The following is a 26,311-nucleotide window of genomic DNA, read 5'->3' on the forward strand; positions in this document are numbered from 1 at the left end:
CCCGTTATGAATTGCCCCAGCAGTGCACTTCACACCACTTAGTGTTTCCCATTATTTTTGAAGGTCACTTGAGGTCATCCTCCGATTTATGAGGCACTGCCGGATAAGTTGACGGTCATCTCTGGCATTAGAAAGTTGCTTCTGTCCTCCACCTGGTTGGCTTTTGGTCATTGCCGGTGTCTCCTGCTTCACCTTGCTCTTGTGTACTGCTGCCTTAGACGCTGTGGGTGGAAGCAGCGTTTCACACCACACAGTGTAACCTTCCGCCAGCACAACCAGGATTTAAAAGTACAAATTTTAGACAAAAAAATTTTGCGGCCTCAATTTTCTCCAGAGCTGTGTGTCTATATATGCATAAACACTCTGACAGACACAGATTTTCTGATTAGCTTAATGTCCTCGACGGTTTGTATTTTCCCCGTGTTTGTCAGAAGGGCCCAGGTCGCCCGCCATATAATTATCCTCCACAATAAGTGCCGTTAGATCTCTGCCCGGCAGCCGCCCGTCACCACGGCGACATCTGCGACAGCCTTCACATGGCAAGTGGGCGGAGGCGAAGGCCAGTGCTCTTGACTTAGCCCTGACACTGAAACTTGGGGGGTGCATCACACCTTGTTATTAATATTTATTATTATAATAAAATGTGTAAAGCATACATAGAGTCTGGTTGACTTTACTGCCTTCCTGTTACAGTATATAAATTATTATGTGTCAATATTATCTGAGTATAACTAAATACCACAGATTGGAAAGCTGGCCTTCATGTAACACTGATTTAGGAAAACCATTCACACATTTGCTCATTATAATCATACATTTTAAGAGCCTCTGTTAAAATATTAAATTCTTCCTGGCTGCCCTTTGACCTGGGGGTGGGGCAGGGCAGGGGCAGCGGCCAGCGTGGGGCTGGAGTGTGGGGGGGGGGGGGGCACCGTCAGCGCTCAGGGTATCAGTCACTCGGGACGCTCATAGGAGCTCGTGTCAGGTGAGCAATGCCAGAAAGAGGAAAACAGATCAATGCATCTCCGTGGCACCTGACAGGTAATCCTTACCGGGGATGGAAGAGGAGCAGCCGCCCGCTGGATTTCTTAACTGTAACAACCCCAGTGACGGAGATCACGTGAGCCCCCCCCCCCCCCCCCCGGGCATTGGAAATCCATTGCGGAGAAAACCCTGGGTGGGGGCGGGGGGGCTCTAATTACTATGGGACGCCGGAAACCCGCCTCCCGCAACAGGCGACCACATCAACCATGCTGACCACGCTGGATCGCATAATATGCAGCCACAGGCCCCGCCCTCCCGAGGCCCCGCCCTCCCACTTGCCATGTGCTTAGAGGAGAGTGACGGGGGATTATCGGAGGGTAACCACCTTTACTACTGATTAATATTACTATCTATTATCTATGAAGTACTTCTGCACTAATTCGAACCCGAGCGCAGCCGTCCTATGCAATAGAGCGGTCTCATTTCTTAGAGTATTTACAGGCGTCTGTGCAGCGGCTGACCGCTCAGCGCACAGCTGGGCAGAAGCGGGGCTGGAAGGAGCCTGTTGTTTGTGTGACGCAGAAGCTGCTGCCCCCCCACCCCCCCACTCCATACCACTCGGCGGATCAGAAACAAAAAGCAAACATTTGTTTGTTTGTCACAAAGCGGTTTTTTGAGAATCTGCCGGCTTCAATGCGCAGGAATCTGAAAGGCGAAGGTGAGCCTGGTGCTCCCCCCCCCGAGGGCCAAAAACACAGGCCGCCTCTGTTGTGGAAATGAGGGCCTTTATGGGGAATGCGGGCGCTCAAACCCATGCTAATAGGGAGTCCCCTGGTCTTTGAGGGCAAGGGGGGGGGGGGGGGGGGGGGCGGTGTCTATGAGCCAAGCAGGGGTGCAAAGCACGTGTTGGTTTTTATGTGGGGGGGTTGGATGTAAGTAACCCAACCCGCCCCAACTCTATTTTTCTGTCCCTGCTGACAAATGCACAACATCTCAATGGGGGTGTTTGGATAGTGGGGTCGTTCCAGGAAACTGGCCAATAGGGGATTAAGAAGCTTGATTGCATTAACATTGCCTGCTTTGCCTCTGAGTGCTTCGCTCCCCTGTTTAGCCATAAAAAGCCGCCACTTTAGTGGCCACAGATTTCCTTATTTTTTAAATCGCTGTGACTCCCAGCTGTTCCTTTATCTAGGGCGATTTTAATCTCTTGTTGCTCCCCCCCCCCTCCTCCTCCTCCTCCTCCAGGCCCTGCATTTCTTCTGTTAGGTCCCTTTTTACTTGGGGGGGGGGGGGGGGGGGGGGGTTACCCCTTAGTCCTCCAGGTCTCCCCGGATGCCAAAATACAAGCCGGGTTTGGCGAAATCTTGCGTCCCCAAGGCGGGCGGGCTGGCCCCCATGGACTCCATGGCGATGGGAGTAGTCTCGCCGCCCCCCCCTTCCGCCGCTTCGCCCAGGCTGTCCTCGCGGAACGGGATGCATGCTGCGGAGGAAGAGGAAAGACGCTGAAGTCCCTAACGTACATGTGGTCTCTCTGCCTGCCTCTCTCTCTCCTTTCTCCTCTGACCAGTCTCTCTCTCTATCTCTCTCTCTCTCTCTCTCTCCCCTCATCTTACCCATGACATCATGCTATGGAACGCTACACAAGAACGTCTGCGATTTGGCCCGAGCGGTCACATCTCAACCCAGTTTCCCAGCCCCGATTTGAGGATATCCAAGACGGACTCGTTAGAACCTGTCCGGCAAAATGTCCAAGTTCCGGGACGGGTTCTATAGAGCCGTGTTTGTGTTTTACTGCAGTCTGAAAGTGTCATTCCTGCTTCGCCCCCAACAGGGACCGAAACAGCTGGACTTCAGGTTCCGCACATCAGCCCCCGGGTTTCAGCATGCAGACAACATCTACCGCCAAGAAGTCTCAAGGAGAACAGCGAGATCGCCCACCCATTCTGCAGAACAGACAGGCAGTGCCGGGTCACAGCAAGCCTGGAGTCTGTCCCAGGAATCAGGGGGGTACACCCCCCCCCCCCCCACACACACACAGCCACATCAGTGACCCTCCGCGGCTATCGAAATAATGGGGCATCTACTGTCTGTGAACAAAGAGTCATTCTTTTAATAGCTGGTTTCCTACTGGACACCAGAGGCTGGCTGGCATGGGTTGGATTATTGGTGGGTGGTGGGGGGGGACACAAAGTAAAAGACTTAACTGGAACTGATTTGAGCTGTGCAGATCAGCACTGCTTGGGGTGGGGGGGGTAGGTTGGTGTGTCCATTCCACTTCCCAGTACTCCTCCCCAAGTCACCCCCTCTCCCACCCACCCCCCGCTGCCAATCCCAAGTGGGAGTATAACTGATTGATGCTTCTTGGGAGGATGACGACTGACCGTGGTCACGGTTAAACCTACACCCAATTACTCGGAGGTTAAGCGCGGCCTAAGTTATGAATTCACGCCCGTCTGCCCCTGGATTAGAAAAAAGAAAAAATAAAAGGAGAGGATGACCCAGTCATAAGGAACTCGCACGTTCCAGCAGGACGCGGCTGACCGAGGACCATAACCTTTCACATTCTCATTACTCTAGTAAAGTACCAGCCTCTACTCCTCAACTCTGTTATGAAATATTCTGTGAATCTACTAACACCCTGCAGTAGGTACTGACGGTGAATAATGGGTAAAAACTGGCCCAAAACATTTCAGATTCAACTTATCATTTCTCTCTCCAGTAATTTTTTTCCATGAAAATAAAGGATATTTCTTACTCTTTCGGCAAACTTGTCGCTATTTATCGAAAACCACACTGAAATGCAACAATTTTTCAGCAAGTTGACCAGAAATATCGGTTAATTTCACCCTCAATTTTCCCATGGAATCCAGCAAAACAACCCACTAAAATAGCGACCAAGATGAAGCTTGAAAAACGGGGTTTTACAATAGTCATGTGTCAAAAACCGCTACAGATAATGACTCGAAATTGTTTGTATCTCTATTTGATAATAGAATAAAACATTCAGACTTATTAAATCTAAGCTGGGCCGACTGTCAGTTTCTACCTACAGGTACCTAAAGGCAGGAACTCAGCAGCAAGGCATCCCATGCTCACAATCTGCGGATCCCTAAACGAAAAGCACACCTGCAAAATGCTCATGCGCGCTCCCCAGCCAATCACCTGGAGTGCTGTCCCCGGCACGCCCGCCCCCTGCTTATTAATCAGCTAATCACAGCGGGCCGGTAATGGGCCGTCTGATTCAGGGGCCGTAATGCGAGGCAGCCGGATGAGCGGGTAATGATTAGCGTCGCTGCCGCACCGCAGGTACTTGACTGAAACAGGCGGTGTGTTTAAATCAGAGCACTTGAGACACACAGTGATGGGGTGGGAGGGGAGTTGGCTTCTCTCTATTGGTTGAACAGTTTGCTGGGTACTAATTCCTAATCCAATAAGACCACAGTCAGGGGTTCAGAAAGCAGGTAGGGCTTCTCGTGATTTGGTCGGCCCCCAAAATAGGAGAGGTGGCAGTGGGGCATTGTGGGTAGACAGCGCGCCCTGAAGGACACGGGGTGGGGGGGGGGGGGGGCACCAGTGCTCTTGTCAGTAGAAGCGATTGCCGCCCCACGCCACTATCTGTCTTGCGCTGCCACACGGCCCCAGCACTAATGAGAAGGGGGGGAGCCAAGCAGAGGAGGAACTGGTTGGTGATCCGTCACCCACCTCGCCGGCACTGAGGAGCCCAAGCACGGCCTGTTTGGGACGCCGAGCCGCCTGAGTCACCCCAGGGAGGCCCAGAGTCATGTGACAGGGCCACAGGGTCCTAGTGACACTACTGAAAAACATTAATGTTACAGAGTCACTAACCGTACCCTGGATCCAACCCCCGCCCGATGGCGTCCAGCTGCTCGGACACCCTTACTGTATTTAGCCCCACCCCTTTGTTTTTTGTCCAACCCGCCTCCATCAAACGTGTGACTGTACTACATCACCGCATCACAGGAATGCGGCGGGTCTTTGGCCGTTGATTTTGTCTGTACAGATACAGGGTCGATCCGAACGGTGGAATCGGGCTTCCTGTTAGAAAGTTACGGTTGGTCACACACACAACCCTCCCCCCCCCCCCACCTCACACCTGAGCTCAAAGACACGCAGTCAAAGCACTGGGGAAGAAGAACACAAGCTGCCACGCACAGACAGACATGCACACGGCATGCGCCCAAACACACACACATCGCATTCCTACAGACACATTACACACGGAATTCACGCAATCGCACATCCCTAAACATGCACACGGCATTCATGCAAATACACGCCACAAAACAGGCACATGGTAGTCATGCAAATGTACACCACAAAACATGCACAAGGCATATATGCAAACACGCACCATACACACAAAGACACACCACAAAACACGCACGCGACAGTCACACAAACGTACGCTGCAAAACACGCATACATACGCAAACACACGCCACAAAACGCGCTCATGGCCACACACAACACACCGGGAAAAACACATACACAGGTGTCTTTAGACTCGACATGTCGAATACGGAAAGGCCAAGCATTAAAAAGAGCGGTGTGGACGTGAAGAGGATAATGGGGAACCCTCGCTGACACAAATAATCAGTAAAACGTTTAAAATGTAACCGCGTCCCTGTGAATCTCCGTGGAGACGGGGGGGGGTTGGGGGGGGGGTAGCTGAGTCGTCGTTTATAGGGGGTGCATCCCAGCGCATGATAAATCACACCGGACAAGGTTCAGCCCACTCCGGGCCGGGAAGATGGGAAAAACGGGGAAGACAGAAGGAGAGACCACAGCTAATTCACCATTACAAACTAAGGCGGGGGGGGTTGCTTGTTTGGGGTCTGTGTGGGGGAAACGGTATATGTTTTTTTGCACAAATTTGCAGCTCAGGCCAGTGGAGGGAAGGAGATCAGGCAGCTTTTGGGGAGGGGGGGGGTCGGCTGGCTCCTTTGAGAACGGGGGTCGCCGGGGGCCAGCGGCACGTCTTTTTTTAGCTTTATTGGAAGTGGCGTGGCGCAGGGAGGTGAAGGACGCGGCAGCGAGGCGCTCCATCACTCAGCACAATAAATGAATGTGATCCGTATCCCAGTAAAACACGGGCAGTTTTTAAATTCCACCTCTTTTATCCAAATGAGTGATGGGGCCCAGTACAGTGTGCCGCGCGGCCGTATTAATACACATCAGGGGCCAGCGGCCCCCACTAAATCAGCAGGCCGGAGGCATCTGTTATTTAAATGACAAACAGCGGCTGTGCAGGGGGCGTGGCAGCAACGGCAAGGTGGACCGGCCACTTCGGACTCCAATCGCGCGATGACGGGCTGGGGGGGGGGGGGGTTGTGGGGGTCCATCAGCCTAATGAAAAAGAGCAGCCCAACCGAAGCAAGAGGGCCATCAAGCGAGACCATGACTACCGCCGGTTTCCCAGCATGCCCTCCCCCTGTCCCGCAAATGAATGGCCGAACTTTCAGAATGATGGACGCCTGGTTAAAGGTTGGCTGTAGGGGAAACGGGGAAGGGGAAGGGATACAGGACACAGAACTGAAGCAGACGTGCATTTTTCAGGGACTTTCAGGTGCTGGGGAAACTCATCAGCCAGTGCCTGCATATAGGAGTGACATCAGAGCCTCTGATTTGCTAAACATGACAATGAGACGCCTGATGAAAGAAAAGCTGGTGAATGTTTTTGAGAAGTGGCCTACAGGTTGACTTCCTTGACGCTGATAGGTTACGGCTGACTTCCTTAATGCTGATAGGTTGAGAGGTGTGTGACATGTACGCCACTGTTGGGTACCTGCTGCGGAGCCGGGCACTGCCGTGGTCTTGCGCCTCCTCTTGATGTCACTCGTGCACAGCAGCCCCAGGTGAACGCTGGTCTGCCTATGGGGGGGGGGGAGGGCATGAAACACCAATGAGATGGCCCTGAGCTGGGTCACATGACTAACGGCAGTCGAGGTCAGCTGTGCCTTTCCACGGAGATCCCAGCAAGGTTAACCTTCATTTACTTATTTACGCATACTTTTACACTTATTTATTAGATGCTTTTATCCAAAGTAATGTATAATCAAGAAAGCAGGATCTGCTGGTCCCTGGAGTCTGCGGATTGATGGTAAGGGGCAGCAGAGGGGAGGTGACAAGGGGGGTATGGGGGGTACGGGGGGACTGAGCCCTATCAGTGCAGGCACAGATTAACAAATTAAAAGTCGTATACGTGAGGCCCTAGATGAGGCCCCTAGCAAGACCTTGCCTTACAATCTGCTCGGACACAGAAAGCATGAAAATGTGATAAGAACTGAATTTATAACGGAGGGTGCCGTGCCACACCAAAAGGCAGCGGCCAGGCAGCATGCCGATCCGAGTACGCGGAGACAGGCCGCTGTCACAGCAGGCCTTTAAACGGCCGCGCGTCGCCCAGATCCCGAAACGCGTAAATCAGCGGGGCGGGGGGGGGGGGATAGAGCCGGAGATAGCGGCAGGGCCTGCATGTTGTTTAATCAATAGGTATAAAAATAAACGGCTTGACTGTGACTCCCTGCTAGCTACTCTCCACTAATAAAATGCCCCTAATGCATATTTCATTTATTTTTATACCTATCGATTACCTGCAGGCCAGTTAGTAAATCACAGGCCTATCGATCGCCGCTCCGCTCCTCTGTCCGACAGCGTATAACCAGCCATTTGCGCCTCTGATGAAGCGGCCAGATTCCGGACCCCCTCCAACACGCCCCCCCCGACACCGACGGGCCACGGTAAATCTTCACAAACGAAGTTTTTAATCCTGCAGCTGTGCGGAGATTAAGCGGCTCGTCGTCTCGCTTCGTGTGGCCGCTGGGATTAGCAGCAACTTTCCGTTTCCGGCCGGGAGATCTGGGGCCCGTCTTCACCCTCGCCCTGGGGCCACCCCCCTCCCACCTTGGGGGCCCGGGGGCCCGAGTCACTCACCCCAATGCGGTTGGGAGTTCGGGCGGCCCTAGCGGTACCCAGTAAGGAGCTCCACAGCCTCCATGCACCTTATCGTCTTGCCCAGGCTAAGCTGAACTCAGCCCTTCTGTCTGAGTTGAGAGATACAGCCACCCCTCCCCCCCCCCCACACCTATGCGGCACAGGCTTCTCCTTCTACCTCCGGCTCCATATAGTAAGACCCACCGGGGCAGGAGGGTAACCATAAGAACAAGTCAGGCCTGAACAGCACCAGTAACATCAGGGCAGGTGTTTGTGAGCACTGGGAACTATGGGCCAGCTGGGAGGCGCTACCATAAGATACACACACAGGGTATGTTTATAAACACCAGACGTCCACCATCCGATACTGGGAGCAGTACCAGGAAAGACAGTGCAGGAGGCAAAGGACACCCTGCAGAGCCGGCCAGCCCACCGCCGACACTGTGAAGAGCATCGATTTATCCGATTAATAGAGATGCTCTTACAGGTTACAAGTCGCTGAGAAAAGGATTCCAACTGCAGCTATTTAATTTTAAATCATCTTATTAAAATTATATGATGTTACTGAAATACCGGAGAACACGCGGCAAAGACAGGCAAGATGAACGTCGAGTCTCCGCAGAAAAGCACCTCAGCCTCTGAGCCCCCGATGCCCCCCCCCCCCCCCGCAACGACCCCCCGCAAGCAAGGAGTGAAACGGCGCTGACACGAGGTCACTGTTTAATTCAGGCCGCTCGCACCCGCGAGCAGATACATCAATTAAAAATAATAAATCTCGAGGAGGGGGGGTCGGAGCACGTTCTGCCGCCCCCACCACCCCCCTCGGCTCCACCGAAAACCTCCATCCATTTTCATTAGGCCGCCAGGCGCCTGAGGTGCGAGAGGGATTTGGAGACGGACGGGGGGTATTCAAATGAATCAGAAAGAATTAGAGTCGCCGGGGGAAGAGCGTTCAATGCCACCAAATCAATAATCAATAGGCCACTCACACCAATATACTAACTGCTGACACTGAGATCTCACAATTAAAGTGGAGAGCAGCGAGGGCAGAGCCGCCGCCTGATTTATCTCACGCCACACGCCATTTACAGATACAGGAGTCGATAGCGATACCTGAGAACGCCACACTCACACGGGAACCGGTTATGCATTTTAAAGTCGTGGTGCGGTGCCCCCCCCCCCTCGGGGGGCGTCGCTCTCCAGCCGCTCTCCTCATTCACACGGCGTCGCACGGATAAATAACACATAACCCCCACCCCCAGCCTCAGCTGGGCCTCTTTACGGCAGCTGACAGCTTTTATTTACGCTTGAGACGCAGATGAAAAGTGCAAACGAAAACCCGCCAGGCCCACGCCGACGCCGCTGTTCCAGGGCCGATTCCGGCACCAGAACCGTCAGAGAGGTCCGAGCGGGGTTCCGGCACAGAGAGGCCCATAGCGGGACGCCCATCTCCAGAGAGATTGTGTAAATTGTGTAAAGTCCTTTGTTACATTTCCTACTAGTTTATTTGTTTATTTCTCCTAAATGTCATTTAATACCTCGTTTGCCAAACAAGCCATAGATTGCTTAGCTGAAGACGTCGGGAGAATTTGGAGGGATGCGTCTGAGGGTCTATGAGTGTTTTCGGCAATGGCGGAGTTGGGAGGGTGGGGTGGGGGGGGGGGGATCAGGTTGGCCAGGAGGCAGACAGACAGGACCTGTGCCCACGTCTCTCCGAGCGGCTGGTGGGGGACAAGCCTCTCGCTCCGGCTTCCGACGGGACACATCAGAGGGGCGGCTCTCCGTCAAAAATTCTCCTCGCTTCATTTGGGAGTATGATTTATACTTTTTTGAAGTATGGGGGTCTTGAATTCCCCCCATAAAGGAATTAAGAGGCCTCCCCCGAGCCCCGCATTTAAATGAGAGCACGGGAAGGATAGCAACTCCTCTTAATAGATATAAATTAGCATTCAGAGAGCCGCAGCCGCAAATCCGGAAAAAAGAGGGGAAGCGGCCTTTCAGGTGGAGAAGAAAGAGCCGTTTAAGCACGACAGCTCTAAGAGGTTCCGTCTGTCTCGTTTCTGCTGTGTTTACTGCCCGCTCATCAAGGAGTAAGGAGGAGCAGCTTCAGAAGCAGCCCAGGAGAAGGGGGTGAGGCGGACGGGGCCCGTGATGAGCTGGGGGGGGGGGCTGTAAATACGGGCCCCCACCATACCGACGCAGGCACCACTCAGGGCGGTCTGGCGCAGGCCTGGGTTCGAAGTGCCTTTGACAAAGGAGTCTGGAAGAAAGTTTAAGAAGGAGCAGAAATGTAACACGTGGAGCGGAAACGGAGAAACTGGTAAGTAGTGGAGCGACCTCAGGGTAAAATTACTCAATGCGCAAGGTGACAGTGTGATTGGGGGGGGGGGGGGGGGCCTGGGACACCAGCAAAGATGGCCCTAGCCACGATATCACCCATCCCACATGAGGACCAGGCCCAGTAAACAAAACTACAGCCAAAGAAAGAGGAAACTGAGCTCTGATGAAGGGGTCGGGATACAAAAACGATGGAAGCAGCTCCAAATCAGGTTAATGTCGGGGAGCCAGTGACCCCCCCTTCAGGTGTGGGCCCTTACCTGGAGGGGAGGGTATCAGGTAACAGAAAGACTCCCCCCCATGCTGTCGGTGGTCTATCAATTTAACAATGACCACCAATATGCAGAATTGCATGGCAGACACCCTGTAGGGACTTGTGGGAGAAATGGGAGAAGCGCCACCTAGTGGTGCATCACAACGCGGGCAAACTCAACTGGTGAGTATCAGCACCCTCCAAGGGTGACATTGATTTACAGAAATATTATAACTGCTAATTTCATTACTGTACAGCAGTAAGTGTGCCAAAGGAAAGTACAGAAATGATCAGAAATTAATATGCCATATTCTTTACAACGGAAATTTAAATCTATTACTTTTAATCAAGTTAGCAAAAAAAAAGCAGATAAAAAAATTGATAAACAATGGCAGAGCAAGACTAACACAGACCTGGTACTTAGTGTATGTTTACTGCTGTGTGTCTGTGTGAGATCTCATCACTGTGCCCAGTGACACCGGAGAAGATCCTCTCTCTGTGTGAGATCTCATCACTGTGCCCAGTGACACCAGAGAAGATCCTCTCTCTGTGTGAGATCTCATCACTGTGCCCAGTGACACCAGAGAAGATCCTCTCTCTGTGTGAGATCTCATCACTGTGCCCACTGACACCAGAGAAGATCCTCTCTCTGTGTGAGATCTCATCACTGAGGCCACTGACACCAGAGAAGATCCTCTCTCTGTGTGAGATCTCATCACTGTGCCCAGTGACACCAGAGAAGATCCTCTCTCTGTGTGAGATCTCATCACTGTGCCCAGTGACACCAGAGAAGATCCTCTCTCTGTGTGAGATCTCATCACTGTGCCCAGTGACACCAGAGAAGATCCTCTCTCTGTGTGAGATCTCATCACTGTGCCCACTGACACCGGAGAAGATCCTCTCTCTGTGTGAGATCTCATCACTGTGCCCAGTGACACCAGAGAAGATCCTCTCTCTGTGTGAGATCTCATCACTGTGCCCACTGACACCAGAGAAGATCCTCTCTCTGTGTGAGATCTCATCACTGAGGCCACTGACACCAGAGAAGATCCTCTCTCTGTGTGAGATCTCATCACTGAGGCCACTGACACCAGAGAAGATCCTCTCTCTGTGTGAGATCTCATCACTGAGGCCACTGACACCAGAGAAGATCCTCTCTCTGTGTGAGATCTCATCACTGTGCCCAGTGACACCGGAGAAGATCCTCTCTCTGTGTGAGATCTCATCACTGTGCCCAGTGACACCGGAGAAGATCCTCTCTCTGTGTGAGATCTCATCACTGTGCCCAGTGACACCGGAGAAGATCCTCTCTCTGTGTGAGATCTCATCACTGTGCCCAGTGACACCGGAGAAGATCCTCTCTCTGTGTGAGATCTCATCACTGTGCCCAGTGACATCGGAGAAGATCCTCTCTCTGTGTGAGATCTCATCACTGTGCCCAGTGACACCGGAGAAGATCCTCTCTGTGTGTGAGATCTCATCACTGTGCCCACTGACACCAGAGAAGATCCTCTCTCTGTGTGAGATCTCATCACTGTGCCCACTGACACCAGAGAAGATCCTCTCTCTGTGTGAGATCTCATCACTGTGCCCAGTGACACCGGAGAAGATCCTCTCTCTGTGTGAGATCTCATCACTGTGCCCAGTGACACCAGAGAAGATCCTCTCTCTGTGTGAGATCTCATCACTGAGGCCACTGACACCGGAGAAGATCCTCTCTCTGTGTGAGATCTCATCACTGTGCCCAGTGACACCAGAGAAGATCCTCTCTCTGTGTGAGATCTCATCACTGTGCCCAGTGACACCGGAGAAGATCCTCTCTCTGTTTGAGATCTCATCACTGTGCCCAGTGACACCGGAGAAGATCCTCTCTCTGTGTGAGATCTCATCACTGTGCCCAGTGACACCAGAGAAGATCCAGAGAAGCCCCCGTGTTGCTTGCGTGGTTGTGTGTGAGAGCAGCAATGTACCAACCCCAATGAACTGTATTAGCCCCTTCCTCAGGCAAGGCCCAAGGTCACACCCTGTCCCGCCGTAGCCATGGCGACAGCACATACCTGTTCTTACATATTGACGAGGAGCACCTTTGGTGAGAGCCATCCGACGACACGTCAACCGGGTACAGCGGAGACAGCGGACTGAACTGTAAAGCAGTCAGAGGGCTTGAGCTTCACAGCGTCACATGACCATACACAAATAAAGTAACAAATCTGATTTTCAAAGCCTTACACTTCTAAAGGAAATGGGTGACACTTTACCTGGTGCCAGTCTCTCTTCCCAATGGATGGCAGCCAAAACCTGCAGGACGAGCAACAAGGCGATTGTAATTATTGTTAGTATTAGTAGCGGGGTACCATTTTTCAACCTTCTAACATCCCTGTAGCCCGATCCGCACATGTGACCCCGCTGTGAGGCATTCTGAGAGACGGCACTGCTCCGGGGAGCCGGCGCTCACTCTTTCTGGTAGAGGTCCTGGGAGAGATGCTTCATCCTCTCCACCGACATGGCCATCATGCTGGTCTCCTGTGAAGGCCACAGAGGGCGCCAGTGAGACTGGCTTCGCACGCCACACTTAACGAAAATCCCCCAGCGTTCTTGACGCTGGGCTGCAGTGAAGCTCGCCAAGAAACTACACACGATTAGGTTTACTGCTACGTTTAACAGAAATGATGTAGCTATTATGTAATAATGAAGGATCAAGTCGGGTCTCTACACAGATTTCAATAACTTTAATTATAACTTTAATGACCTTTACATGTTTAAGGTAAAATGGAATTAAATGTATAAGGTGAATATTAGTGAAAAAATTTGCAGTTAAATTACACATCTCTATTTCAGCTTAAGACAAATTCTGTTGTTAGAAGCTGACATGGTTGAACCAGGTGTCAACAAGCCGCATCAGGCCAAACCAGGCTGAGCCATGCTGACCCAGGCTGAACCAGGTCGAGCGAGACTATGCCGGCTGAACCTGGCCAAGCCAGGCTGAGTCTGAGATATCCAGGCCGAGCCAAGCTGAGCCAGGCCCAACCAGGCCAAGCCAAGCTGAGCCAAGCTGAACCAGGCCCGACCAGGCCGAGCCAAGCTGAACCAGGCCTGCTCACCTTGCCAGGCAGCCTCCGTCTGCCCTTCCTGATGCACCGGGCAGCCACACCGGGCAGGCGACTGAGACGGGCGTGGTATCCTGCGGTGTGGAGAATGGCACCACGTTACTCTCATGTCACACCGTGCCAGTTTAATTTCAAAACTCCTTCACACCGTGACAGGAGAAGACAAACATTATGAACCCCACCCCCTCCCCCCAAACGGCATCATTAAGGCTGGAGCAGACATCAAGTCACATTCAGTACCAGTGTCTCTTTGAAAATTCACCCTTTAAAGTATGTTCTCTACCATGTTGCTTTCAGTTTATTTTGTTTTTAAATGTGTTGTTCAGTGTTGTTTGTCTTCCATTTTCAGTGGAAGGTAACACTGCGTTTTCAAAACTGCAGTACAGCCACCCAGACATAACAGTCATACTGTGTTGTTACTTGTTTGTTTCTTCGTTTGGTAAATGCGTACACACCCCACGTCTGTGTTGGGATACTGTGTGTGTGTGTGTGTGTGTGTGTGTGTGTGGGGGGGGGGGGGTTCGTGTTTGTCCATTCACCTGAAGTGTTTTGATTAAACGCACTGTGAGTGTCCAAAACAAGGTTAGGTTCGTTTCCAATTTTTGTTTCAGTTTTAATTTCTCCATGTTAACTTCACCCTTTCCACCCTTTCAAAGGCTCTTGTCATAGTCACTGCAATTTTATTCAGACCCATGTTGTTTTCATTAACTTATTGTTTTAGTATTATTTAATTTTATCCATTACCATTATGGTAGCTAATACAGTACGCTGTATAACGAACGAGTCTTTTTATATCGCCACACAGCAGATCTCACTTCCTGTTGTAACCAAACACAATGCTGTTGTACTCAAAACGTTTCCAAACAGTGCTCTCACTTTTAAAACCCCAAAAAGAGAAAAGCAAAAACTATTCTGTACTGGTCTGAATAATACTTCAAATTTTCCATCTTAGTGTTCACAAATTGATAAAATGGCTTTCTTTGATTGTTGTTTTTAATGTTCATAAACTATATATGCCTTCCCAAACTCCATTTAAAGCTCAGAAAAACAAAAGTCGAACAAACATTGTTATGCAAAGACAATAAAATGTTTCGAGGTAAAAACTATTTTGAGCTGCAACTTTTACGTAATTTTCGTCTAAAAGAAAACATCCCAGAATTATTCCCTCCAAACTTCGGGTCTTTCCAATGGCTGGTGAGGTACAGCACCTCAGTCACGGCAAATGTGTATCAGCGTTTGTGGAGTTATAAGGCTCCAAGGGACGAAGGATGGCGCCGATTCCGCACTTTGACTTTAAAATGCAAGTTCTGGCTCGGCGGTCACTGATTATCGGCCGATTTGCCTCCTTTTATTAACAAGCCCTCCAGCATTAGTGCCAATCAGGGCTAGAAAGATTCAAAGAAGCCAGCATTCATTTAAATTGCGCTCCTTGTTGGGGAGGGTTAGGGGTGCAGTATGTTGATTGTTAATCAGACGAGCAGGGCGTGTGCGTGACAGGGATGGGCAGCAGTCTGGCTGAGTCAGTCACCTCTCTGAGCGGGCCGGGCCGGATGGAGGAAGGTGGGTGACGAGAGCTTGTCCAGGCCCGACTCCAGCGATTCCAGCTCGGGTGCGGCGTCTGCGTCCCAGCCAGGAAGCAGCGCCGAGACCCCCATTCCCTGACCGCACTCCCCCTCGAAGAACCAGTCGCTCTGCTCGTCATCACCTGTTTGTAATACAAACCATCAGTCACACTGCCCCTGGCCCCGTCCTTACCATGTGACAGGATTTAGGACAACAGGCAGTTCATGAGAGGGTCTAGGGTACGAGAATTCTATCAAGGAAAACAGCAAGCAGGGAAAACAGCATCCAGAAAGTACATCACACGCTGTCAGAATGAGAACATTCAGAGATTTACAACTTGCAGCCATAACAGGCCTCAGCAGCCCATCAGAGTGATGTACCGTCTGGTCTGAGATAGTCAAACACCCCCCCCTCAGTCGTCTTCAGTCACACCATCTCCCCATATCAGACTAAGCGACACTGGCACAGGAGTGCAGACCACGCACACGCCACGTAAACCGCCACACCACGCGTCCCTCGTAAACGGGTCAAAACAAGGACGCCGCCCCCCCCCCCCCCCCTTCCCTGGAAGCCATGTCAACTGACTCGCCATCAGGGAAGACAGCCCCTTGGCCCACAGGAATAGGGATGTTAACAACCGGCTCCTTCCCCCACCCCCCGAAACCCCGAACTCCCACTCCCAGCAGACGTCCTCTCGGCAGACCTGTCAGTCACCCAAACATGTGGCCCCCGCCTCTAGCAGTCAAGGTGCACTGACGACGGTTAAGCGGGCGTGTGCCGTGTGCCGACCACGGCTAATGACATTACCCGGGCCTTCAGCACTCATTAGCGCCAACCTGACAGCCTCTCGTAAGGCCCGTCTGGTACAACCCCCCCCCCCCCCACAAGCCCCTGTACCCCCCACAAGCCTCCACACCCTTAAGCAAGCAGCCGTGTGCCTCTCAACAACACATACGGCGCAGGGACAGGAGGCTCCTCTGCCCTAGCTAACACATTTGGGCCGGGCCGGGTGGGGCCAGGCAGTAACATTTACAGAGGGTTACCGTGTCGGAAGCCTGTATCCGTATGGAAACGCCTTCAAAAACACACACAGACAGACACACACGCAGGGATCACACTGCTTAACACCATAATTGAATTGTGCTCATTTGCATTTTTGCATTTAAATGGTTTCACGGCTTGGCTAATTGAACGCTGTTCTCGAATTAGAGAGCATATTACGCATTATTTGCTCTGTTTATTTTTCTCCCCTTTTAAAACAACTGCGTTGTTTTTTTCTCTCTCATTTTTGCACGCTCCTGTTTTTTAAACATTTCATAAAAGAGCATGGAAAAGATGTAAATGCAAATATCGAAATCCCTGTGTATTAATGAACCGATTTTATGTTCGATGCCGGAGATCTTTATTCATGTGTATTTAATATTTCTCATTTTTAAAGATGGTAATGTGTGTTTTATGTTTCTGACACAAACTGTTAAACGTGCATAACTACTCTGCAATTACAGGCATTCCGTGTTTATTGCGCCAAAAAAACATGAAACCTAAACATCAATTACAAGCGAACAGACATTACCTTGCCTTCCCTCGTCGTTCGTGAAAAGGCCGGGATCACTGCTACAAATACTGGAGGTCTCACTGAAAAGACACAGAAGTGCACATTTATTAATGCTGTTTATGCTGTCATACAATCACTTTGCTTGAGGAGATATATCAGTGCAATTAATGTTATTATCACATAAATTATACTACCATATATACAGTGTTTCCCTGGTTTATATATATGATGGATAGATGGTGTGTGTGTGTATATGTGTGTGTGTGTATATATATTACATTATGGGAACATTTGACCTGTTATTTTGATGCTGTGGGGACCTCTTCAGTCCCCACAAGGGGAAATTCAATTTTATAAAAATCTGTAACCGCAATCAAAAAACTAAAAATGCCGAAAGACTTATATTTTGTTTGGTTACTTATGGTTAAGTTTGGGACTGGGTAGGGGTTAAGGCTGTCATTGACCATTGTTGGGATTAGGGTTTTGCCCATGGGAATGAATGGAGAGTCCCCACAAAGATATGAATGCAAAATGTTTGTGTTTGTGTGTGTGTGTGCAGCATGCGGGAAGTCTGAGGATTTTTTTTTTCTTTTGAGATAAATGTGAATTCAAGAGATTGAGTTCCAAAACCTGCACTCCTATCTCCTTGTAGAAAAATATGTATGTATATATATCTTCATCTACACACACACACACAGACACAGACACACGGTGTGGTGGCCCGTGATCAAAGCTTGTGAGTGACATTCACTACATAATCGAATCTCCACCGCTGTCAGCTCCAATCTGCGTCCCATCCCTGCTCGCTCCTGCTGTCGATGCACGCTGGCCACTAGAAGGGGCAACCCCCCCCCAGCCTTGCCCTGAGCCCCTGTACCCCCACCCCCCACGCTCCCAACACACCACAACTGGCCAGCATCTGTTTCGGAGGAGGTTCCCAGGTGCTGCCCCCCGGACCTACAACCCTCCACTCACTGCCCCCTTTTTGGGGAGGGGGGGGTTACTGAAAGCCTTCTGTCCAGCTGTCTGCCGCATGGCAGTGGGCGTGGCAGAGCGGGATCAAAGCCCGACTTTAAGGGCAATCTCACACCAAACTGACAAGCCTGCTTAGGATACAGGCAAACAATGTCCTACATAATTAGAATCATAACTAGAAAACTGCTGTCCTTTGATGTTCTTTATTTTATTTATTTGTTATATTTCACATGGACAATAAACAGTCAGTGACTGTCCCATAATCCCTGGGTGGGTAACACTAAGACAGGCAAATTTTACAGAATAGTTTATTCCTGGGACACATTTCTATCTCTCACTGCACATTCATTTTTATCATTTATTATACTTTATATCAGCCATGCACATCAACAACTGATACACGCACTCCTAATTTTCTTCAGTCAATCGAGTATTTCAGCATAGAGAATTTCAACATTTTTGGGGGATTCTAACTCTAATTTTCTCATGAATTCTTCTCAATAAATAGTAAAGATGAGTCTACCTAATGGAAGAATCACTAAGAAAAAAAACAACATGAGCTTGCTGCATTTCACCACAACTCAGTTAAAAATATCGTATAAGAGGCTATAAATGACTGACACCCCACAGCAGTATCTGTTGTTAACGGGTAGCATCATGATACCCAATCGAGAAAACGTCCTGCTGGAAAACAATTCAACAATAGCAATGGGTGGCAAATGATTAAATGCTAGCCAAGGATAGCAAAGTTATTCTCTAGCGAAGGCTAGCAAATGACAAAATGCTACCCAAAGATAGCAAACAGTTATATACTAGCGAAGGCTAGCAAGTGACAAAATGCTACCCAAGGATAGCAAACAGTTATACACTAGCAAAGGCTAGCAAGTGACAAAATGCTATCCAAGGATAGTAAACAGTTATACACTAGCGAAGGCTAGCAAGTGACAAAATGCTACTCCAGGATAGCAAACAGTTATACACAAGTGAAAGCTAGCAAATGACAAAATGCTACCCAAGGATAGCAAACAGTTATACACTAGCGAAGGCTAGCAAGTGACAAAATGCTACCCAAGGATAGCAAACAGTTATACACTAGAGATGGCTAGCAAGTGACAAAATGCTACCCAAGGATAGCAAACAGTTATACAATAGCGAAGGCTAGCAAGTGACAAAATGCTACCCAAGGATAGCAAACAGTTATACACTAGCGAAGGCTAGCAAGTGACAAAATGCTACCCAAGGATAGTAAACAGTTATACACTAGCGAAGGCTAGCAAGTGACAAAATGCTACCCAAGGATAGCAAACAGTTATACACAAGTGAAAGCTAGCAAATGACTAAATGTTAGCCAAGGACAACCAGGAGTTAAACACAAGCGGAGGACAGTTGAACGACTCAATGCCAGGAACAAATAGTGAACGGCTAAACACTTACAAAGGTTATCGAAAGCTAAACGCTAGCGAAGGGTTGGTCACAGAGCTCGTTCCCGTTGTCTGGAACCGTCTTGTCAGGAAAAAGCACCAAAACCTCAAACACGCCGCGGGTTTTCAGAGTCGCGGGAGTATACGGCGACTATTTTGCGCAGAACGAGCGAGAAGTCTTTTTTCCCCCCCCTCTGTCTCTCCCTCACAAAGAGAAAAGTAAAGGGGGCTTTTGGGACAGAGCCCACTGAAGTGTTTCTCTTCCTGGAGGGCTTTTGAGAAAGTCAACTTGCCTCTCAGAGCCGGGGAATAGAGGAGAGCGGCTCCTCCACCGTGGCGGGGCTGGTTTGTTTGAACGCGTGCACGGAAAAAAGAATAATGGAAAGGTAGACTGGCGTCCCACAAGAGCGCGAGATCATGGATAGGTGAACCCTGCCGAGTGCACAAATAACCACCGATGTATAAGTGCCCTGGGACAGCCTGGCGTGAAACGTAGCAGCCAGACTCTGACACTTCGGGGAGGACGTTAAATTCAAACGTGCAAGTAAACGCTCCTCTTCTGCAGGAGAGCGGGTCCCAAACTAGGCGCCATGTGAAGTGAGATGTGGCGACGCGTCTTTTGCGGGCGGCGCGACATTCTGACAGGTTGTACTACAAGCCAAGGTGGAGATGAAGAGCATTCGCCCTGTTCTTAGCAGCAGGACCGAGTTTACCGTAGGACAGCTCTACACGGAGAGCCACTTACAGCCCATTAGGGCCTGACGAGGGCCTACTAACAAGCGCACAGTTGAAACTCACCAAGCTTCGGGCCTGACCGCTCCCAGAAAGATCCACGACGCAGCCGCCCCCAAGGGAAGGCCCGTCTGTCGCGATGACATTAGCATTCTACTCTCTAGTGCATCCTTCACTGCCAGGATGGAGTTAATGCGCGGAGACAGCAGCCTGAGCAAACCGTGACTAACTTCAGTGACTAACTTTGTCAGTTTCATCTTTTGTCAGAGGAAAGCAGGTAGCCTGCGAGAGAAGCCGGTGTTAACCAGACGAATCGACATCTTGCGAACGCACAAGCTGTATTTGAAGTGTCTATCCAGTGAGCAAGCTAACATTTTAACACTGTCACGTACAATTCGGTAGAATAATTACCTAAGATGTCAATCATTAACTCATAGGAAGGCTGGCACGTTTGTGCCCTGGACATAGCAGCACCTGACTGTTTAGAAGGACATTCTTAAAGGAAATCGGTATGTCATCGGGGGACCTATCCAACGGGCGGTTAAGCTTTATTTGCTGGCCAGCTCTCTTCTTGGGTTACGCCACACGCTCCGTCACAGACGGGAATCCTCGCCGAGGTCACTGGGGCATGGCTCCGACCCCTGGGCTAGACTGCCCCCCCCTCCTCCAGACAGATGGTCCAGCCCGTAGCCCCTCTACACCCCCCAGAAACAGATGTGGCTGGGTGGTGAAGGGGGCGGGGTCACGTGGCACCGGCTGTCCTCTTTGGCCCCACCCGCAGCCAAACAAACTGACCCCCCGCCCCCATATCCTACCTCTGGAATCATTCTGCCAGATCCGCATGGCAAAACAAAATAACCTTTGGGGTCTATATTGAGGGATATGCGTGACTCTCCCCAAGACCGCAGGGAATGTATGAAAACGAATAACGGACATAAACAATTAATCAGACGGCGGTGAATTATTCACCGGCCTTAAAGGTGTAATGTGATGGTGGCGAAACCGATTCCATTAGGACGCCCCCTGATTAATGCGGTGAATAATTGAACCCGGGATTTTTCTTGCCTTTCCCCATATGCAAAAACTTCCTTTTTGTTGTGCCTTGACCAGCATCTTCAAAGGCCGTCAGGAAGAGACTCAAGCAAGTGGCGACTTAAGACGCAAGGATCTCCGACCGCCACAGCCTTCAAGCGAGAAATATGCAGAACTTTTGCTGAGATCGAAACATTTTTAATTACGACACACCATGACTGTACCTTAGCTGTCCAGGGCTCAGAGTGACAGCGCCCAAAGCTGTCATAGGGCGCTTTCTTAATTCAGTAAAAATATTGCAAATTTATTGGCTTTATAACAAAAATCTTTATTTGTTTATAAAAATATATATCACTTTAGAAACAACCAGCCGTTTTAAGTAAAACCTACATTATAGTTCTAAAAGAGCCATTCGGAGTTAAAAAGCAGTCTCTTTGGGTGCTTTTATATTAGTAACATCTCTGCAATAACGTAAAACACCAAACATTTGTGTTTAGTGTCCAGTGACTACAATTGCAATTAATAGCAAAATGGCAAGAAAAGATCTTAATGTGTCAAGCAAAATACAAAAAGAAAATGTCTATGCAGAAGACATGTGCAGATATGTTAAACATCGCTTATCAGTGGACTTTTATTATGAAGCCCTAATAAAGGGGATTTTCAGGGAATTGAGCAAGCGTCCCAACACGAGTCTGTGAGTCTGTGAGTGCTGTATAAGTGCAGCAAGGCTGAGCTTCCAGTGAACAAGCAGTAACAAGGGCAAGTTAACATGGGAGCAACAGCAACACGCGCACACATACACACGCGCACACATACACACATATAGGAGAGGTGAGCTCCTATAGGCTAATTAAAGATCAGCATCAATGCCTGTATCACAATGACAGTAACCTGGAGCAGAAACAAGCCCCAGGACCCCCCACCCCCCAGGAACGGGGGTCCCGCTGCCTGTGAGCGAGCCAGGGAGGCGAATCCAGCACCGTACCCAGATGAGGGATGATCATTAGGAGATAATCCCTGACCCCCGGGAGAGGCTGTCTACCCAGCGTCGATATCACAGTGCCGCCGCGGATTAGCGGGCCCGATCTGTCGAGTCTCCCGCTCGTCGGGGCGCTGTAATGAAATGGGGGGGGGCAGCGCTTCATAACAATGGCAGTGCGGGGCTCTTCAGACAAGCGGGCCAGGGCCCTTTTCGACGGGTGCCCGATTAAAAGGTTATTCCAGCCTTCCCCAGCTTGGATAATTGGATTAGTCCCAGAGATTTAGTAAATGAACTTCTCTGCTTTGAATTTCCCCAAACTCTTTGCACAGTTTCCAAATTACAAAGTGAGTGGGGGGGGGGGGGGGGAGGGGGGGGATCAAGGGGGAGTGAAAGAGTGGGGTGGACGGCGAGAAAAAAAAGAGAGATGGCTGTTTCAGGGATTGGGGGGGGGGGGGGGGGGGCTTGCCACAGGTGAGCCCAGATAGCGGGTCAGAGGGCCACTTCCCCCATGAGCCGACGTTCCAGCTGGAGATGCCGACATCTGCCCGCAGTGCCCCGGGCTCGGCACGGGGTGGGGGGGGGGGAGGGGCTCAAGCACCATCCGTGACCTTGGAGGACCTTGACGGCATTTCAGAGCGTCAACCACAAAATGGGCAGGGGCTAAGGCTGGGAGCTGGGCCGCTCTCTCCCTGCGGCACGCGCCCCGCGCCACTTCAGAGCATCTCGCGGGGTAAGTGTGAAATGATTGGCAGCTGGGGACGCCGCCCCCATTTACTGCTGCTGGGGAGCTGCTACCTGTCAGGGAGGGTATTGATTTCTCCATAAAAAAAGAAAACACGTGGCAGAGAGGTCAACACAAATTAAACGAGAAGATGTACAGCTCCATCTCTTTATCACTGGTTACCTCACGTGCCCCCCCGCCCCCCCTCCATTGCCAAACGCCCCTAAATGAGCTGACAGATAATAAGATCATCAAGGAAAACAATCTATGGGTGAGCGATGGGTGGGGGGGGGGGGGGGCAGACTTGAGCTCCTGCTGACGCTTCCTGGAAGGACTGCAGTGCATCAATCCCCACAATTCAAAGGAAACGCCCCAAACGTTGGGAAACCCCAACCACGCCACCGGTCCGCACAGCGCTATCTGGCATGTATGACGATCACGCTCACGCTCACACGCACCGAACAGCCAAGCCCTGACATTAGGAGCAACGCGACTCTTACTGACTCCTCCTCCTTAATAAGGAAAACAATTCGTTAAGAATTATACTTAGCCTTTTAGCAGGGTTACTAAATGACAAGTAGCCTTTATTACCCAAAACCGAGGAAGTGATACACAGGCTTAACAACCCTTAAAGTGACATGGAGTCTTACCCTAATAACTCTAAATCAGTGTTTCCCAATCCGGTCCTTGGGTAGGGAGCTGCGAGGGAGCAAAAATGTGGACTGTCTGGCGAGGAGCTGAGAGGGAGCAAAAACATGGACCCACTGTGGGTCCCTGAAGACTGGATTGGGAAACACTGTCCTAAACAGAGAGAGTGACATGCAGCTTTAATGACCTTCAATAAAGCTAGTGATACCCGATAAGTGTCGTCCGGCTGGCCTGCAGCTGCATGCTGCTGCTCACTGTCTGAATCACATGCAGTAAATGCACATGCGCTAAGGCTGACCAATAGCTGTAACCGCGGGTATGGCTACTGCAGGATCTCCCAAAAGCAGTGAGAGCTGGAGGCGGGGGCTGAGGCCGTGGCCTCACAGCTGATGGGGGAGCGGGGGAGGCTCGTGCACAGAAAGCCCGAAAGGCCCACCACCCTCCTCGGCATCCCACTTCATTCCAGACCGATCGATAAACCCAAAAATCTGATTACGCACCACAGTGTCGCCGGGTATAAAGTAATGAGCCGGACAGTGCCTCAGGGTGGCAGTGACAAACCCGCCACTGTCACATCTAATGAGACGCATGGCGACTTCGCAACACACTAAAGGTGTGTGATCCTGCTTAAAACTGTGATCGGGGGGGCTGGGTGTCACATTCTAAGCTTGATTTATTTTAAACTTACACCGAAATATTAAGCATGGATGCAAATGTCCGAATCCTGCAGAACATGTAATTGGCCTTTCTGACATCCCATTAAACAAGCTAGGAACTATGATGTGAAGCCAAACGAATGTTTGTTCATTTAGCTGCTAAGCAAAGGGATTTGCGCAAGTTACAATTTTACACAGGACCTAGATACTGTTAGGGAAACTACTGAGCAAATTAATTAAAGGTTCATTGTCTGATCTTTCACAAGTATCGGTCCTTTACCACTACACCACCTGCAGGCCAAATCTGTTTATCGTAAAAGATTTCAGCTGATTCCTTAATTAAGTTTCCCACGTCACTAAAGCAAACAGGAAGCATGTGATCCAGCAGCGATACCCTGGTGGATGATTTAACGTCAGCATCATATTTAAGGGAGTAAAATCACAACATTACCACTCAGACATGTTTTCATCCGAGGCCTCCCTCTGCTCCTTGGCCTCGAACATGATCTTGTCCTTCCAGCATTCCTCGGCGATGAGTCTGGCCCCGCCCCCAACTGGCTCGCGGCCCCCAGCCCTCCAGGGGCCCTTCCTCAGCTTGGACAGCCTCTGCTTCTTGGCTGACTTGTGGCCACCCAGCCGCTCACCGTCCAGCTCTGACACCTTGAGTTTCTGCTGCAGGCTGACTGTCACATCTGATGTCATGCGCTTGACCTTACGGCGGCGCCGTAGGGGCCGGCCGGGCGTGTTCTCTGTGAAGGAGTCGGACTCAGCCCAGGAGTGCTGCCGGGCCCGGAGGGAGGCAGCAGCTGCAGCGGAGGAGGAGGAGGATGGCCGGCGCTTGGCCGCCGCCGCCGCTATGTCGTCCGAGTCACTGGGGTTGCCGATGGCGACGGTGTTCTCACGACAGTCCTTGGCCGCCTCATCGAGGCTGGACTCGGATGCCTCACTCAGGCAGCGGCCATGCTCTGTCGGGTGAAGGGAGGTGTCGCAGCGCCGCTTGCGGCCCCGACGCCGCCGGACCTGCCTCCGCTGCTGCAGAGGGCTCAGCACCATCTCCTCCCATAGCTCCTCCAGCTTGGCCTGCTCCGACGTCTGTTCCAGCGCAGAGGCCAGGTCATGCACCAGCTCATCCATTGTACCACAGACCACCTGCAGGGGGCGATAGATGGCAGGGCCGTTAGGGTCGGGGTCCCCAGCCCACACTAGTGTGTGGAAACCAGTCTGTTTGAGAAGTGCTTCACAGTTATGTATTTCTTAGAGTTGGTAAGAAATAACTAAGCAATAATGCTGTAACTCATACAAAAATATGCATAATTTATATAATGTTTTAAATATTCCAAAGAAGTCTGCAGATTTCGCTCCGAGCGTCAGAATGTGGCGTAAATGCAAAAGGAGCGTAAAACAATAAAAAAAATCTGCTGCCCAGACAAACATGGGTCTATGATTCACACCTCACATCTTGGCTTTCACGTTAAAATCTGAAAGGATTTGAGCTTTTTGCTTGTTGTGGAATAAAGCCCCTGATGTAAAAATTGTTCACGTGCGAAAAAATGACGGTAATGGAGCTTGTCAGCCGCATAGTTGATGTGACATGGATTTGTCTGTAGTCCCGAAACGTTTGCACCTACAATCAAATTTCTATGAGGGGAGATGCCTGCCGGAGCGAGGTGTTTCGCCCACACTGAAAGTTAACGTTCTAGCGATTAGATTGGGTAGTCTGGCAAATGACGGGGAAACAACGACAGGAAAATTCTCTCTTGCAGTATAACCGGTTTCAGGCAAGGCTCGTCGTTTAAGCTCCACGGAACGCAACTGTCACTGCAGACCAGCGTCGCTGTCACTTTGCAAATCTATCCTACTTTTACAAAAAATCTAATGTTCAATTCCAGGTTTTCTGAGAACCCAGATGACATGATGTATCATGCCAGCTCTCCAGCTAACTTTAATAAGAACAACCGAGACTGTTATCGATAGCGAAACACGTCGTGCATTTCAGATATGTAATTTTACTTCGATTATGCTTCCTACGTCCGTTATGGCCAATATGTTGATATACGGTGGCGTGGTACTGTTATTTCAAAACTCACCAGCCGCAGTTCCTGCTTGTTTTGTTTTTGCAGCTGAAACGCGCTACGCACTTCCGCCCCTCAATGAAGCCGGCACGTCAACTTCCGCCCTGCAGTGAAGCGGGCACGTCAACTTCCGCCCTGCAGTGAAACGGGCATGCTGATTTCCGTCTCTCTTTCTGATGGGCTTTTAGCTCGCGGAGAAACGGACGCGGTTGCTTTCATTTATACGAAAGTACTTTTTTCTGTAATGAAACCTTAATTAACAGAATAATACTCTCTTATTACCGCGTCAGCATAGTGAAGCCCATTACGTCTGTTATTT

General features: G+C 50.5%; 1 protein-coding gene across 2 annotated transcripts; it reads right to left on the minus strand.

Moving 5' to 3' along the window:
* Positions 1-2,276: 2,276 nt before the first annotated feature.
* LOC111852362 (G patch domain-containing protein 2-like) lies at positions 2,277-26,081 on the minus strand. 2 transcript variants are annotated; one of them, XM_023828224.2, is made up of 10 exons: positions 26,008-26,081; positions 24,372-25,069; positions 16,772-16,833; positions 15,164-15,340; positions 13,630-13,709; positions 12,984-13,051; positions 12,787-12,826; positions 12,586-12,671; positions 6,791-6,876; positions 2,277-2,464 (listed from the first exon to the last, which is right to left on the minus strand). In XM_023828224.2, the coding sequence occupies exons 2-10, from the start codon at positions 25,052-25,054 to the stop codon at positions 2,295-2,297; spliced, it is 1,452 nt and encodes a 483-aa protein (XP_023683992.2). In that variant the 5' UTR covers positions 25,055-25,069; positions 26,008-26,081; the 3' UTR covers positions 2,277-2,294. The 2 variants fall into 2 exon arrangements, with proteins under 2 accessions (XP_023683992.2, XP_023683993.2); XM_023828225.2 differs by lacking the exon at positions 26,008-26,081 and adding an exon at positions 25,372-25,997.
* Positions 26,082-26,311: the final 230 nt, after the last annotated feature.

Source organism: Paramormyrops kingsleyae, chromosome 14 (assembly GCF_048594095.1).
Source record: "Paramormyrops kingsleyae isolate MSU_618 chromosome 14, PKINGS_0.4, whole genome shotgun sequence".
Lineage (NCBI taxonomy): Eukaryota > Metazoa > Chordata > Actinopteri > Osteoglossiformes > Mormyridae > Paramormyrops > Paramormyrops kingsleyae.